This window comes from Schistocerca nitens, chromosome 7, assembly GCF_023898315.1.
Source record: "Schistocerca nitens isolate TAMUIC-IGC-003100 chromosome 7, iqSchNite1.1, whole genome shotgun sequence".
Lineage (NCBI taxonomy): Eukaryota > Metazoa > Arthropoda > Insecta > Orthoptera > Acrididae > Schistocerca > Schistocerca nitens.
In genome coordinates, this window is record NC_064620.1 from 329,037,564 (window position 1) to 329,051,369 (window position 13,806).

At 38.5% G+C, this 13,806-nt stretch overlaps 1 protein-coding gene across 3 annotated transcripts in view; it reads left to right on the top strand.

Annotated features, from left to right (window-relative positions):
- The window catches only part of LOC126194649 (striatin-3), a 122,511-nt gene that overhangs the window by 12,165 nt on the left and 96,540 nt on the right, over window positions 1-13,806 (top strand). For 2 of the 3 annotated variants that reach the window (XM_049932833.1, XM_049932834.1), the window contains exon 4: window positions 10,417-10,642. In XM_049932833.1, the coding sequence (XP_049788790.1) occupies window positions 10,417-10,642 (226 nt within the window). The remainder of the gene's footprint in view (window positions 1-10,416; window positions 10,643-13,806) is intronic. The other variant, XM_049932835.1, reaches the window with a different exon arrangement.

Below are 13,806 nucleotides of genomic sequence, written 5' to 3' on the forward strand. Positions count from 1 at the left end.
TGCTCTCTCCAGCAATTTAACTTAGCGTACCTCTTCATTATTTAACTAGCATTTCCGGAAAGTAGCGTAAAGTTTAAGTTGTTGTTTCAGAAACTTTGCACTTTTGTTTTTGTTTACACACAGTTGCGTAAACAGTTGCGTATAGGCCAAATTTGTGTAACCATATTTTCGTGTTTATCTGTAAATTAACTGACTTATTCTTAATAAACTATTACGTTTATCATGAGTGAAAAGTGCTTGACTTGCCGTAGAATTGTTAGGTCGGGGCTTTGGTGTGATGGGTGCTGTAGTTTTTTCCATGTGGGTGACTGTAGTGGCGTGGGAATAGGGGAAGTAAATGAGACTCATCAGTGGTTTTGTAGGATTTGTAGTAGAGATAGGAAGATACTAGAACAGGAGGGGAAAATTGCCGCCCTTCAGGCTGACTTAGACAAGGCCAGGGGAGATCTTGACAGGTTAAGGAGGGAGAAGGGTAAAGAGAGGTGGGAAGTGGCAACAGGCAACAGGAGGAACAGGCCTAGAACTTTGTCTGACAGCTTTATGGTGAATGTGGAAAATAGATTTGACCTGTTGCTTCAGTTAGAAGCTGGTGAGCCTCAAGCAGTTGCAGGTGTAGACAGGGCACAACAAACTTTCAGCAGCAAATTGAAAAGTAAGAATGTAGGGAAATCAGTAAAGAGAAAGAAAGTGGTGTTGTTAGGTAGCTCCCATGGAAGAGGTGTTGGCCAACTTTTGCAGGATGAACTAGGATCAGAATACCAGGTCACCAATTTTTTTAAACCTAGTGCTGGTCTGGAGCAGGTGACAGAGGATTTAGGATCACTTTGCAAAGATTTCACTAAGGAAGACACCGTGGTTATAGTGGGTGGGGCAGGTAACAGTATTGACAGAGATCCTGGGTACAGTATAGAGTGTGACCTGGCGAAGATTGTGTCAGCATCGAAGCATACTAGTGTTGAGTTTGTATCTGTTCTTGGGCGCCATGACCGACCTCATTTGAACTCTTCTGTCAAGAGAGTTAATTTGGAGCTGGAACGGCTGCTCATGTCGGGTGCGGGGTCACACATTGGTGTGGTTCCTGTTGATTCTCTCAGTAGGTGGGATTATACTAGGCATGGCCTTCACCTCAACAGGAAGGGGAAGGGTAAATTGGCTGGGGAAATAGCAGGAAAGTTAAAGGGGGGAGGCACTATCATGAGTGGTAAAATACCAGTGGTTATAGGATTCAGAAAAGACCCTTTTTTAGGGTAGGGAGGACAGAAAGAAAGCAAATTTTAAGAGAGGTTAGAACTGAGACAAATCTTCAGTTTGAGAAAGAAATCAAAAAACATAATTCCAGCTTATTACATCAGCATAAACAGCCATTGGTTAAGAATTTTCAACTGTCAGCAGATATTTTAACTCCACCCAATCTTAACTCAGTCAATGAGAAATGTCAGCTATCTTTATTGCATCAAAATATTCGAGGACTGAGAAATAAAATTAATGAATTAACTATCTGCATAGATGAATTAGAGTCTTCAAACCCAGCTGACATAATCTGCCTCTCTGAACATCATGTGACCACTGGTATAGAACTTTTAAGTGTTACAGGGTTTAGGTTAGCATCTCACTTTTGTAGATCAGAAATGGAGAAAGGAGGAGTTGCCACATTCATCAGGAACTGTCATAAATTTAAGAACATAGACATTCATAAATTTTGCCTAGAACAGCATATGGAAGCATGTGCAACAGAATTAGAATTTCACAAAAAATCCTTCATAATATTAAGTGTATATCGAGCACCTGCAGGTAACTTTAATCTGTTTGTCAACCACCTTGAAGCTGTACTGGCCCATTTAACAACCAAAAACAAAGAAATAGTGGTTGCTGGTGATTTCAATGTAGATTTCCTTAAAGACTCTCCCAATAAGAACTTGTTTGAGTTAGTAACACTATCATTCAACTTAATTCCCACAGTACAGTTCCCCACTAGGATAGCCACTTGCTCACAAACAGCCGTTGATAATATCTTTATAGAAAAGTCCAATGAACAAAATTATATTACAAAACCAATAGTCAATGGCCTCTCAGACCATGACATGCAGTTCCTTCTGTTAAATGTTAATACTGAACAGGATATAAAATCTGTTAAATCTGAGCTCAGAAGGGTAATCAGTAAGCCAAAAATTGATTATTTTAGGACACTCCTCAGAGACATTCACTGGACTGATGTTTACAGCGTTCATGGCATGAATGAAAAATATAACATTTTTGCTAATAAAGTGCTTACCTTATTCGAACACTGCTTTCCCCCAAAACTTACCAAGGTTAGAGCAAAGTCTACAAAGAAGCCATGGATTACTCGAGGAATAGGGGTATCTTGTAAAACAAAAAGAAAACTGTATCTGTCACTCCGAAACATTTCCAATGTTGATGCTATAGCACATTATAAGAAATACTGCAAAATATTAAAGACTGTAATACGGATGTCAAAGCAAATATATTACAAGGAAAAGATAGTCATATCAGATAACAAAATAAAGACAATATGGGATATAGTGAAGGAGGAGACCGGTAGAACCAGGCATGAAGAGGAACAAATAGCATTAAGAGTAAATGATACATTGGTGACAGATGTGTATAGTGTTGCAGAACTTTTTAACAGACATTTTATAACTGTTACTGACAAGATGGGGTTGTCAGGTTCGGTAGATGCTGCTATGGGTTACCTTAGACCAGACATTTCAAGTAACTTCCTTAATATGAATTTGACCCTCACTACCCCAACAGAAATAATGTCCATCATAAAATCTTTAAAATCAAAAACATCTAGTGGGTATGATGAAATATCAACAAAGTTAATTAAAGAATGTGATTCTGAGCTAAGTAACATATTAAGCTATCTGTGTAACCAGTCGTTTATTAGTGGAATATTTCCTGAATGGCTGAAATATGCTGAAGTTAAGCCACTGTTTAAGAAGGGAGATAAAGAAATAGCATCAAATTTCCGTCCAATTTCACTGTTGCCAGCATTCTCAAAAATTTTCGAAAAAGTAATGTACAGTCGTCTTTATAACCATCTTATCTCAAATAACATACTGTCAAAGTCACAGTTTGGATTTCTAAAAGGTTCTGATATTGAGAAGGCTATCTACACTTACAGTGAAAATGTGCTTAATTCATTAGACAAAAAATTGCAGGCAACTGGTATATTTTGTGATCTGTCAAAGGCATTTGACTGTGTAAATCACAATATCCTTTTAAGTAAACTAGAATATTATAGTATAACAGGAAATGCTGCAAAATGGTTCAAATCTTATATCTCTGGCAGGAAACAAAGGGTGTTATTAGGAAAGAGGCATGTATCAAGCTATCAGGCATCATCCAACTGGGAACTAATTACATGTGGGGTCCCACAAGGTTCCATTTTGGGGCCCTTACTTTTTCTTGTGTATATCAATGACCTTTCATCAGTAACATTACCAGATGCCAAGTTTGTTTTGTTTGCCGATGATACAAACATTGCAATAAATAGCAAGTCAAATGTAGTCTTAGAAAGATCAGCCAATAAAATATTTGTGGACATTAATCACTGGTTCCTAGCCAATTCTTTGTCATTAAACTTTGAAAAAACACACTACATGCAGTTCAGAACTTGTAAGGGGTGTCCCAAGAGTATATGTGTAACATACGATGACAAGAAGATAGAAGAAGTGGACAGTGTTAAATTCTTGGGATTACAGCTTGATAATAAATTCAACTGGGAGGAGCACACCACAGAACTGCTGAAGCGTCTTAACAAATCTCTGTTTGCAATGCGAATTTTGTCAGACATAGGGGATATAAAAATGAAAAAGCTGGCATACTATGCTTACTTTCATTCCATAATGTCATATGGGATTATTTTTTGGGGTAATTCATCAAGCCAAGCTAAAGTTTTTCGGGCACAAAAACGTGCAGTGAGAGTTATATGTGGTGTGAACTCAAGAACATCCTGCAGAAGCCTGTTTAGGGAACTAGGGATACTAACTACTGCTTCCCAATATATTTATTCCTTAATGAAATTTGTCATTAAAAATATATCACTTTTTCGAACCAACAGCTCAATTCATGGAATCAATACTAGAAATAAGAATAATCTTCACAAGGATTTAAAGTCACTTAGTCTTGTACAAAAAGGTGTGCATTATTCAGGAACACACATTTTCAATAACTTGCCAGCAGCCATAAAAAGCTTAACAACCAATGAAATTCAGTTTAAGAGAAGCCTAAAGGATTTATTGGTGGCCAACTCCTTCTACTCCATTGATGAATTTCTTAGTAAAACCAACTGATTTGTATATAAGTACAACATAACTTCTGCACAATTTCAGTGCAGTAATGTGTTCATTGAAAATTTGTGTGTGTGTGTGTGTGTGTGTGTGTGTGTGTGTTAGTATAATCTAACTTCTGCACCATTTCAGTGCAGTAATGTGTTCATTGTAAATAAGTATTACAGTAGTTGTATTACCTTATAAATAAATAAAAAACTTTTTTATTTTAAATTCAGTGCATTAGTATTTGTAAAATTACTCTTAGTGTTCATTAAAAAATGACGATCATTCCACTTGGGACCTGTGGAATGGTACATTAGCTTATTTGTTTTAATTGTAAATATTTGTCATGTATTGTTGTTTTTCTGACATGTTCCACATCCTGGAGGACCTCCTCACTACGGATCAATTGGAATGAAAGTAAATCTAATCTAATCTAATCTTATTCCCTTCTCAGCCAAGGCTTCCCTTTCATGCCCTTCCACCTTTACAATAGTCGGGAAACTGTGCTGAAAGCTCCCACTCCAGCACTACCCATACTTTCTAGTCCAGTAGCCCACCTACTAAGTTTTTTCAGTTTTCCCCCTTCTCTGTCTCTTCTCTTCCTTTCCCCTCCCCCTCAGGACATCTTCCAGACTGTCCACCTAGCAACCCTGTGCTGCCCCCACCACACCCCTGCTCGCTTTCATAGCAGCACTGCTACCCTTCTCCCTCCCCCCCACCATTCACCATCATACGTCAGGCAGGCAATAATCTTTTCGTTGTGTGTGTTTGCAGATCAGTGCTTCTTTAGCATGGTGTGTAGCAGTCCATCATTTTCATATTGTTATCCATTCTAGACTTTCCACTGTTCAATTAATTTTTTAAAATTATTTTTTTTCCTGGTCTCATACTATTAGTCGACTGTGATTGTAAGGGTCAAGTTTAGATCAAATTTGGAATGTACGAGGGTTGGAACTTAAAATGTGGCAATTATTTATTCACAACTGATACAAAATAGTTAAATGTTTGCACCTGTTACTTCCCTTCAAAGTAGTCACCATCGTTGTTGTGTAGAACCCATTGCCATCGATGTGGAAGGCGTAGTATACCGTTAGCAGAGCCTGTTCTGCTGATGGTGCGATTGACGTCTACTGCCTGTCGAATCTCTGGAACAGTTCTAAAGTGAATTCTACGAAGTGGTTCCTTTATCTTCGGAATCAGATCAGTCACAAGGATTTAAGTCCGGGGTGTATGATGGATGGTACAGTCCTTCCCAGTCCCATCGTCCGAATAGAGCAGCCACAGCTTGCGCTGTATGCGCCCATGCATTGTTGTGCAAAATGATGGGTGGCATGCGCAGAAAGTGTCGTCGCTTCTTTTGCAAAGTAATACTGTGCATTTACGGTCAGCTGTGGAGGAACGTAATGCATTAGGCTAATGCCATCACAATTGTAATGAGAATCACCATAACTTTAGACCGCTCCAATTGCACCATCAACAGAACAGGCTCTGCTAGCAGTATACTGCACCTTCCACATTGTTGGCAATGTGTTCTACACAACGCTGGTGACTACTTTTGGAGTACAGTAACAGGTGCAAATGTGTAACTCTTTTGTATCAGTTGTGAATAAATAGTTGCCATTATTTAAGTTCTAACCCTTGTAATTTGTTTTTCCATAATTTGTTCGAAAGTATTTTTTTCTTTAATTATCACAGGATGTGTTAACTTAATGATATTAATGAAAGCTGTTATCCTAAGACAGTGAGAAGATAACTCAACACATCACATGGTGTACATGTGCTGTAGCTTATGTTGGTATTATAGGCTGATTTCAGGGTGTTTCCTGGCTTGATAGACTACAAGGATCTTACATAAAATTGTAAATCTCAACACCCCCCCCCCACCCCCCCTCCTCCCACGTGTCACAATAACACATTGTAAACTGGCCACGGTGGCCGAACGGTTCTAGGCACTTCAGTCCGGAGCCGCGCGACTGCTACGGTCGCAGGTTCGAATCCTGCCTCGGGCATGGATGTGTGTGATGTCCTTAGGTTAGTTAGGTTTAAGTAGTTCTAAGTTCTAGGGGGACTGATGACCTTAGATGTTAAGTCCCATAGTGCTCAGAGCCATTTGAACCAACACATTGTAAACAGTTACTGTTTACACCTTGTCGTGTTGGATTAATGATTCGTGGGCAGAGGACAATAACAATTTCTGAACCTTTGTGAGACTGCACAAATAGAAACAATCACACATTCAGGAAATGCAACTCTTTGTAGAGAATCTGTTCTTTTCACTCTGTTAAGGGTTTAGACAGCAGGTGTTAAGGAGACCACACTGTGGTTCAGGTCGAAAAAAATTAATTTTCAGTTTTTCTCATATTTCGATAGATCAAGGTTTTATTTAAGTACTCTGAAAAGGATTTGCTGAATTTTTTTTCGAGCATTTAAAGAGCATTTTCCTACCACATGTGTTTAGGTGCCATGCCCACTTTTGTCGCCCACTTTTCTGCATATATTTTATAGCTTTATATCCCCTACATTGCACGTTAGGGATTTTTTTTTCTTTTTTTATTCCCGACTGTGTTGACTATCCTTGGAAGGCAACGGTCGGTATTCTTTTGTTTCTGCCGTTTGTAAACAACATGCTTTCAAACACGGTTAGTTTTGTTAAAGTGTGATTGCAAGTAGTTGTTACACTTAAGTTTGCAGTGCTTGTTTACTTGTGTTTTGTTGTGTTTATTGAAGATGACGAAATGTAAATGCATTTTCAAGAAATGACAATTTAGAGGAAATAAGTTTAGAAAGCTTTCTGTACAAGAGGTTATCTCGCCTGGCAATGATGTTTCTAATTGTAAGTCTTCAACACGTGCATCATCAAAGAAGCTCTCACCATTTCAAGAGAGTTACAACGAATTTACTGTAAGTGACGAGGGGTGCAGTAACATTATTGTAAATTTGAGAATATTGTCAGGTGTAATTTCTAAATTTGTACAATGTAGACAGTGGTGAGTTTGGGAACAAGGCTGAGAAAACTAACTGTTGATATGAGAGGAAAAAAATTAGATGATGTAAAATTGTTGACTGGACAGGATCAGTTAACTAAAACTGAAATAGAAAGCTTGCAGGTATACTATGGACAGGCAATTAGGAGAAATAAAGAAAATCTGTAGGCAGTGAAGAGAGATGTTTGGGCCATGTTCTTCCATGAGTCCTCTACTGATGATAAGCCATGTCATGTATTGTGTCCATCAGGAGAAAATTCGTGGTGCGAATACAATAGGGCTTAGGCAACTGGAGAATCTTATTCTCACCAGCATTCTCTTCCTGCTGCTGTTATTACAGCAATTAAACCTATTTTCAGAGACTTGGCTCATACTGACCTTCTAAGGAAATGTCTGCATGGGCAGACACAGAGCCCAAATGAATGTTTCAGCAGCATAATTTGGAACTGCCTTCCTAAAACTGTATTTATAGGCATGCATACAATGAAACAAGGAGTTCATGATGCTGTTATGTTCAATTGTAGTAATATTGGAAAGTGTTGGGTAGTGAAAAAGCTGGGAATTAAACCTGGTGAAAATATAATCATTGGGCTGCAACATTTCGATAAAATGAGGATAGCCGATGCAGACAGGTCTGCATCTAATATGGCCAAGGAAGCAAGACAAACACCCAGGAAGGTGAAAAAGAAGCTGGAAGACCTGCTAGAGGCCAAAGAAGGGCCATCATATGAAGCAGGACAGTTTTAATTAACTGTAATTAACAAATTTCAAAAGTTTTATCTTTAAATTCAGTTTCCTGCAAACCAAAATTTTCAGTACATATGCCCCATTATATAAGAAACTATCATAGATAAATGAATGAAATTTTCAGAGACTCTGCATAACATTAAAAGCCACCTCTGGTACTACATTCATTAATATTCCCCCATTAGAAAGTTCACAAAAATATTTCCCGTAGAAACAATAAATTTAAAAAAGTATTTCTTAAAAACTATAAAATGGATAAGTAGATTTTAGTACAGTTGACTCTCTCAGCATTATGTAACATACGGTAAAAATATTAAGGTCCTGCATCAAATAGTTTCTTCAGAAATGGGTCAAATACTTGCCTAAATTAACATGGATTAGATAGGCAGGGTGTGGTCCCCATAATGTCTGCAGCATGGCCGCAGTGTGGAAGACTTCACTTTGCAGTCTTTGGTGGTAACTGCTGTCAAAACCTTGACCTCTTCCTCTACCTCCTCTAACTTCTTTCACATCTTGTTAGAAAGTGCCAAATGTTTTTAAGACACTTCTCTGTACATATGTTTGCACCTTTTGATAATGCACAGCTTAAAGACCACCAAGAATTTAAAGATATTACAGAATTATCTTGGAACACGTGCAGTTTCTTGTATCAAGCAATGTACTGTCTTTTCTACAAAGAACCACATAACTGTAAGATACAAATCATTATAAATTCATGAACTGTGTGTGGAAAAGGTAGGTTGCTATCGTAAAGATGACACATTAAGTTGCAGACAAATACACACACACTTAACAAATTAGCTTTCGGCCAGTCTTCGTCAGAAAAAGGAGGGACACACACACACACACACACACACACACACACACACACACACGCGAAGCAAGCACATCTTGTGCCTACATGGCCATCATCTCCGGCTGCTCGGACCACTATGAACACGTGTGTGTGTTTTCTCTTTCTTTTTCTGACTAAGGCTGTGGCCAAAAGTTAATGTGTAAGCATCTTTTAACTGTGCCTGTCTGCAATGTAATGTCACCTTTATGTTGTTGATATTCCAACCTGGAGTTTCCAGTGTTTGATCATAAATTTACTGGAATAAGTTTATCAACAAATGATGATGAAGACTCGCATGAGGGTTCCGTTGCACCAAACCACCACAACCACGTTTCTGATGATGGGGAGTGGATCACTGAATGAATAAAGAGAATAAGATTGAAGATACTCCGCCATTCCTATGTCTTCTTAATACCGATAATTGAAGTCATTGATAAATTTATGACTTGGTTTGTGACTAATTTGTCACGTAAGTAGTAAGTATTGTTTCAGAAGAGAGTTGCTAATGTAAAATGAGCTTAATAAATGAAAAGCACCAGTTTGCTTTTGTTCCACAGTATTGCTTTTATTGTTTTAATTGGTTTTCAGCTTCCAAGGCCATCTGCAGACATTTACTGAGTATTGTCACCAAAGAAGCTACAATGTTTGCAAACAACATTGGAAGAGAAGTAACACGTCTTGTAAGCCAAAAACCGGGTAACACAATAAAAGTAATACTGTGGAGCAAAAGCAAACTGGTGCTTTTCATTTATTATAATGTTGTTCTTCCAAGAACCAACGGAAGATTCTGTTAACATGATAAAATCAACTTGATGAAAAATTGTTTCTATCGGCATAATTATTCAAATAACTTTCTGGGTTTTGTGCGTGAACTGCTTGTTCCGTATGAGCAAAAGTAGTTGTTTATTTAACATTGCTATGAAATGTTATTTAATTCCTTATATAGTTCAAGTAACTGTTTTTTTCCCTTTTGTTTTCTTTAGTTTTGTGACCTAGATTTTGGCTTCTTTTATAGAGCACATTGTGCACTGTAAACTGTATTTATTAAGAAACAGGATTCTATTAACTGAAATATGAAACAGAAGTGCTACTGTAGATTAAAATATTCCTTGCACACCTCCCCCGCTATCATCCTAATAAATGAACAGTGAGATTTGTAATTGTAACTTCATTCTGACTGCACCAGCTCCTTGAGGAGTTGCTATGCATATCAACTTCATTGTGTCCATTTGTGATAAGGAGTTACAAAATGTTAAACAGTGGCACTATGCAGACAGTGTTTCTCAGTGTACCTGTATTGCTATGCTCTTTTCAAAAGCACCGAATCACATTATTTGATTTGTGTATTAATCTAAATGTTAATTGTTTAGACTTTGTGCCTAACTGTGTAGTTAATTGGTAAAACGACAGTTTGAGTTCTGTTTGTTGTAACTATTACTGAAAAATAAAGTGTCCATTTTGAAAATTTGATTTTCCCCATTATTCATACCAGTTGTTAGGACGCGTGGCATTACTGAAACAATTAATGCAGATACTTACTTTTATCTTCCAGGTACCTTCAAGAAATTGGCTATACAGATACTATAATAGATGTAAGATCAAATAGGGTCAGAGCACTACTAGGTATCAATAACAATGCTGAAAATGAAGAAAACCAGAACAATGCAGCAGTTGTTACAAACGTTAATGGGAATGAATCTTCCAACAAACGTGCTAGTGAAAGCCAGGGACGTCGGACTCCAGCGAAGAAGGTAGCTGTGACTTTTTCTTCTCAAAGTGTATGTAGTTTCCTTCTGGATTGCTATTCTTAATGTGACAAATAAAAGCTTGTACTTAAATAAAATTGTTGGAGCCAGATGCGAATTTAATCAGTATTGGAGTGTAATGTAACTAAAACCAGAACTACATCAGTCATTATCAAAATTACGATGAACTCTTGTTAAAAATTGTCTTCAGGTTATTTTGAATGAGGAGATTATATTGATTGATTTATTATTTTTTTGATCATGCGCGATCTGTTTCGAAGCGGGGAAAGGGGGGGGAGGGGGAGACAAATGTCTGGTTGTGTTGAATCATAGAGGTAAGGGGTAAATTATTTCGAATAGCCCTTGACTAGTGACCATTTGGATACCAATTGGAAGAACGGACGGACTGTAGTTCTGGGTGCATGAGCCAGTTGCACTAAATGTTCAGCAAATGTCGAACCACGTGTGCAATCTCCAGTTTTAGTCGGAATATGCTCCTTATACCTTTACTAGTAAATTCAAGGTCAGGAGTTAGTCTTGTCCCAACAAGTACCCATCACACAGTTTATGCGCAGGTGCAAGGTATTGTGTCCGCCAAGGCGGTCCTCATGACGCTACGGTCAGTTCCAGTACAGCACTCGTGGCTGCTGCATCCCGGTCGCGAAGTGGGACGAGGCAGTCTCAGATAAGTTTTTACAGTATGCCGATAATTCATGGATTTGTAGTTTTAGCTTGACGATGTCCACTATGGACAAATGATAGTTACTTTTATTCTGAAGAAGGTTGGGTTATCCCGACTGAAACCTAGGTAAAGCTAGGTAAACTTTGCAACTGAGGCTGTTGGTTTTTAAAATTAATATTCGTACAGTTGCTGACAGGGCCGTAAAATGTTGAAAAATTTAAGATCTCGAGGAACCTTGAAACATTTTTTAGTGTCATCCGTTACTGAGATCCAGGTTCGAAGTTACTGTAGTTACGTGAGTAATGTAGGGTTTGAGGTGTAAATGTTGTTTTAATTGACATAGTGAACACATTGCACAGGCTCTGGTGTCACGAAACTAAGATTTTAGTCATCATTTTTTCACCAATAAATCTTTGGAACACTCTCTCTTCATAAGGGTCACTTCATGCGTAACAGGTCATCAAGACCTAGAAATTATTTGATGGTGCTACCTGTTGATGTAAACACTTTAGCAAAAATTAATCATACAAAATTCTTTGTACTTAAGAATAAAACACTAGATTTTTGGTATACTATAGGTGTAGCCTAAAAATGTTGTGAATTATATGTAGAGTAGTGCAAAATGAACTTGCTTTGGATGGCAGACGATTTTGTGTTAACCTTATATTATGCATTCTTATTTTTTGTTTTTTGTGTCAAAGTATATAAGTAAATGGTCAAAACGTTACTGACCTTCATAATTCGTTTAATATAAGCGGTATACCCTGCTGTAACATGGGAAAAAAAGGGAACCAGCTGAAAAATACTTTTGTCAGAGCACAAAAAAAGGTGAATATGCACTTCTTAAAAAATTTCTGGCAGAAAAGTGGGGAACCAGCTGCCTCAATCCGTATTCTGCCTTCCTCGCCAAGAATTTTTGCACATGAACATATTTGTGCTTTTTAGTGCTGAAAGAGTGCGAAAGAGACAGTGATGATGGAAGAGAGCAGATAATGTTAATGGGGGGGAGGGGGGGGGGAGAGAGAGAGAGAGAGAGAGAGAGAGAGAGAGAGAGAGAGAGAGAGAGAGAGAGAGAAAAGACAGTGGAAAAGAAAGAGATAGGGGTGGACACCGATCTGCAGGCTTCGGGTGTCTGGACATCACAGATTGGTGAACTTTACTTTGAAAAAATTTGCTGACGTCCCCCATCCATCATACCCATGTGTTAGTTTCCTATTCTAGGGCTCAAAACCCAAGCAAACCATCCTCAGAAAAATGTGTAAAGAGAAGACAATGGGAGGTGAAGAAAAAGGCGTCAGACTGTAAACTATAAAGAAAGAACGGTGGAAAATCTCATATAAAGATGTGAAACAAATACTAACAAAGAGATAGAGGGGCTGGCCAGTACTTACCTCAGCTCAGTACAGCCGATAGATACACAAAAAACAGAACCGAAAATTTGCGTTCCTAGCTTTCGGAACGATTGTTCCTTCATCAGGGAGGAGAGAGGGGAAAGAAAGGGAAGAAGGGAAAGTAGATTCAGTTACTCACAACCCAGGTTATGAAGCAACAGGGAAAGGAAAACAGGGAGGGTAGCAAGGATGGAGGCATGGTTGTCAGAGGGAAGCCAAAGATATTCTACTGTAAGTACTGTGCCAGCTTCAAACCAAAGAGGATGCATACAGAAGTAAAGAAGTATATAGTATAAAGATAAACACAACTATGTAGGATGAAAAGATGCGTGAATGGCTAAAGAGGAAAGAGGAGAAGACTGAAGAGTAAATGGGAATGAGGTTGTTTAACGTAGGTTCATTCCAGGGGGATGGCGGGATGAAAGGATGTGTTGGAGTGCGAGTTCCCATCTCCGCAGTTCAGAGGAACTGGTGTCGGGTGGGAGAAGCCAAATGGCACATACAGTGTAGCAGGTTCCTAGGTCACTAGAATTATGCTGGAGGGCATGCTCCGCTACTGGGTATTGGACATCTCCTATCGGCTGTACTGAGCTAAGTACTGGCCAGCCCCTCTATCTCTTTGTTAAAGAAAGAACAGTGACAGTGGGGGGAGAGAGAATGGAACAAAGACCACGGCAGTGGAACAGAGGCTGTGAAAGTGGCAGAAAAGGAGACAGTTGTAAGGAATAGTGACAGAAAGGGATGAAGACAGTGACAGTAGTCGAGACAGACAGGAACCAGTGCCATTGGGAGAAAATAGAGGCAATGGGGAGACATATTTATAGACCATGGTAGTGAGAGGGAGATGCTGATTGTGAAGGCTTCATTACAAAAAAAGGGCAAAAGAATTTGGAATGTTTTGTGGTAAGAATGCAAATATGTTTGTGCCAGAATGTTTGATGAGGATTGAGGCACTAGATCCCCACTTTTGTCAGACCTTTAAACAGGAGCATATTTGCATTTTTTGTGCTCAGACAAAAGAGCATTTTTCAGTTAGTATCTACATACACTACTGGTTTAGGATTTTATAGGAAGCATAATGATATCAACTGATGTCAACTTCATAAGTAAATGTGATTCAGCAC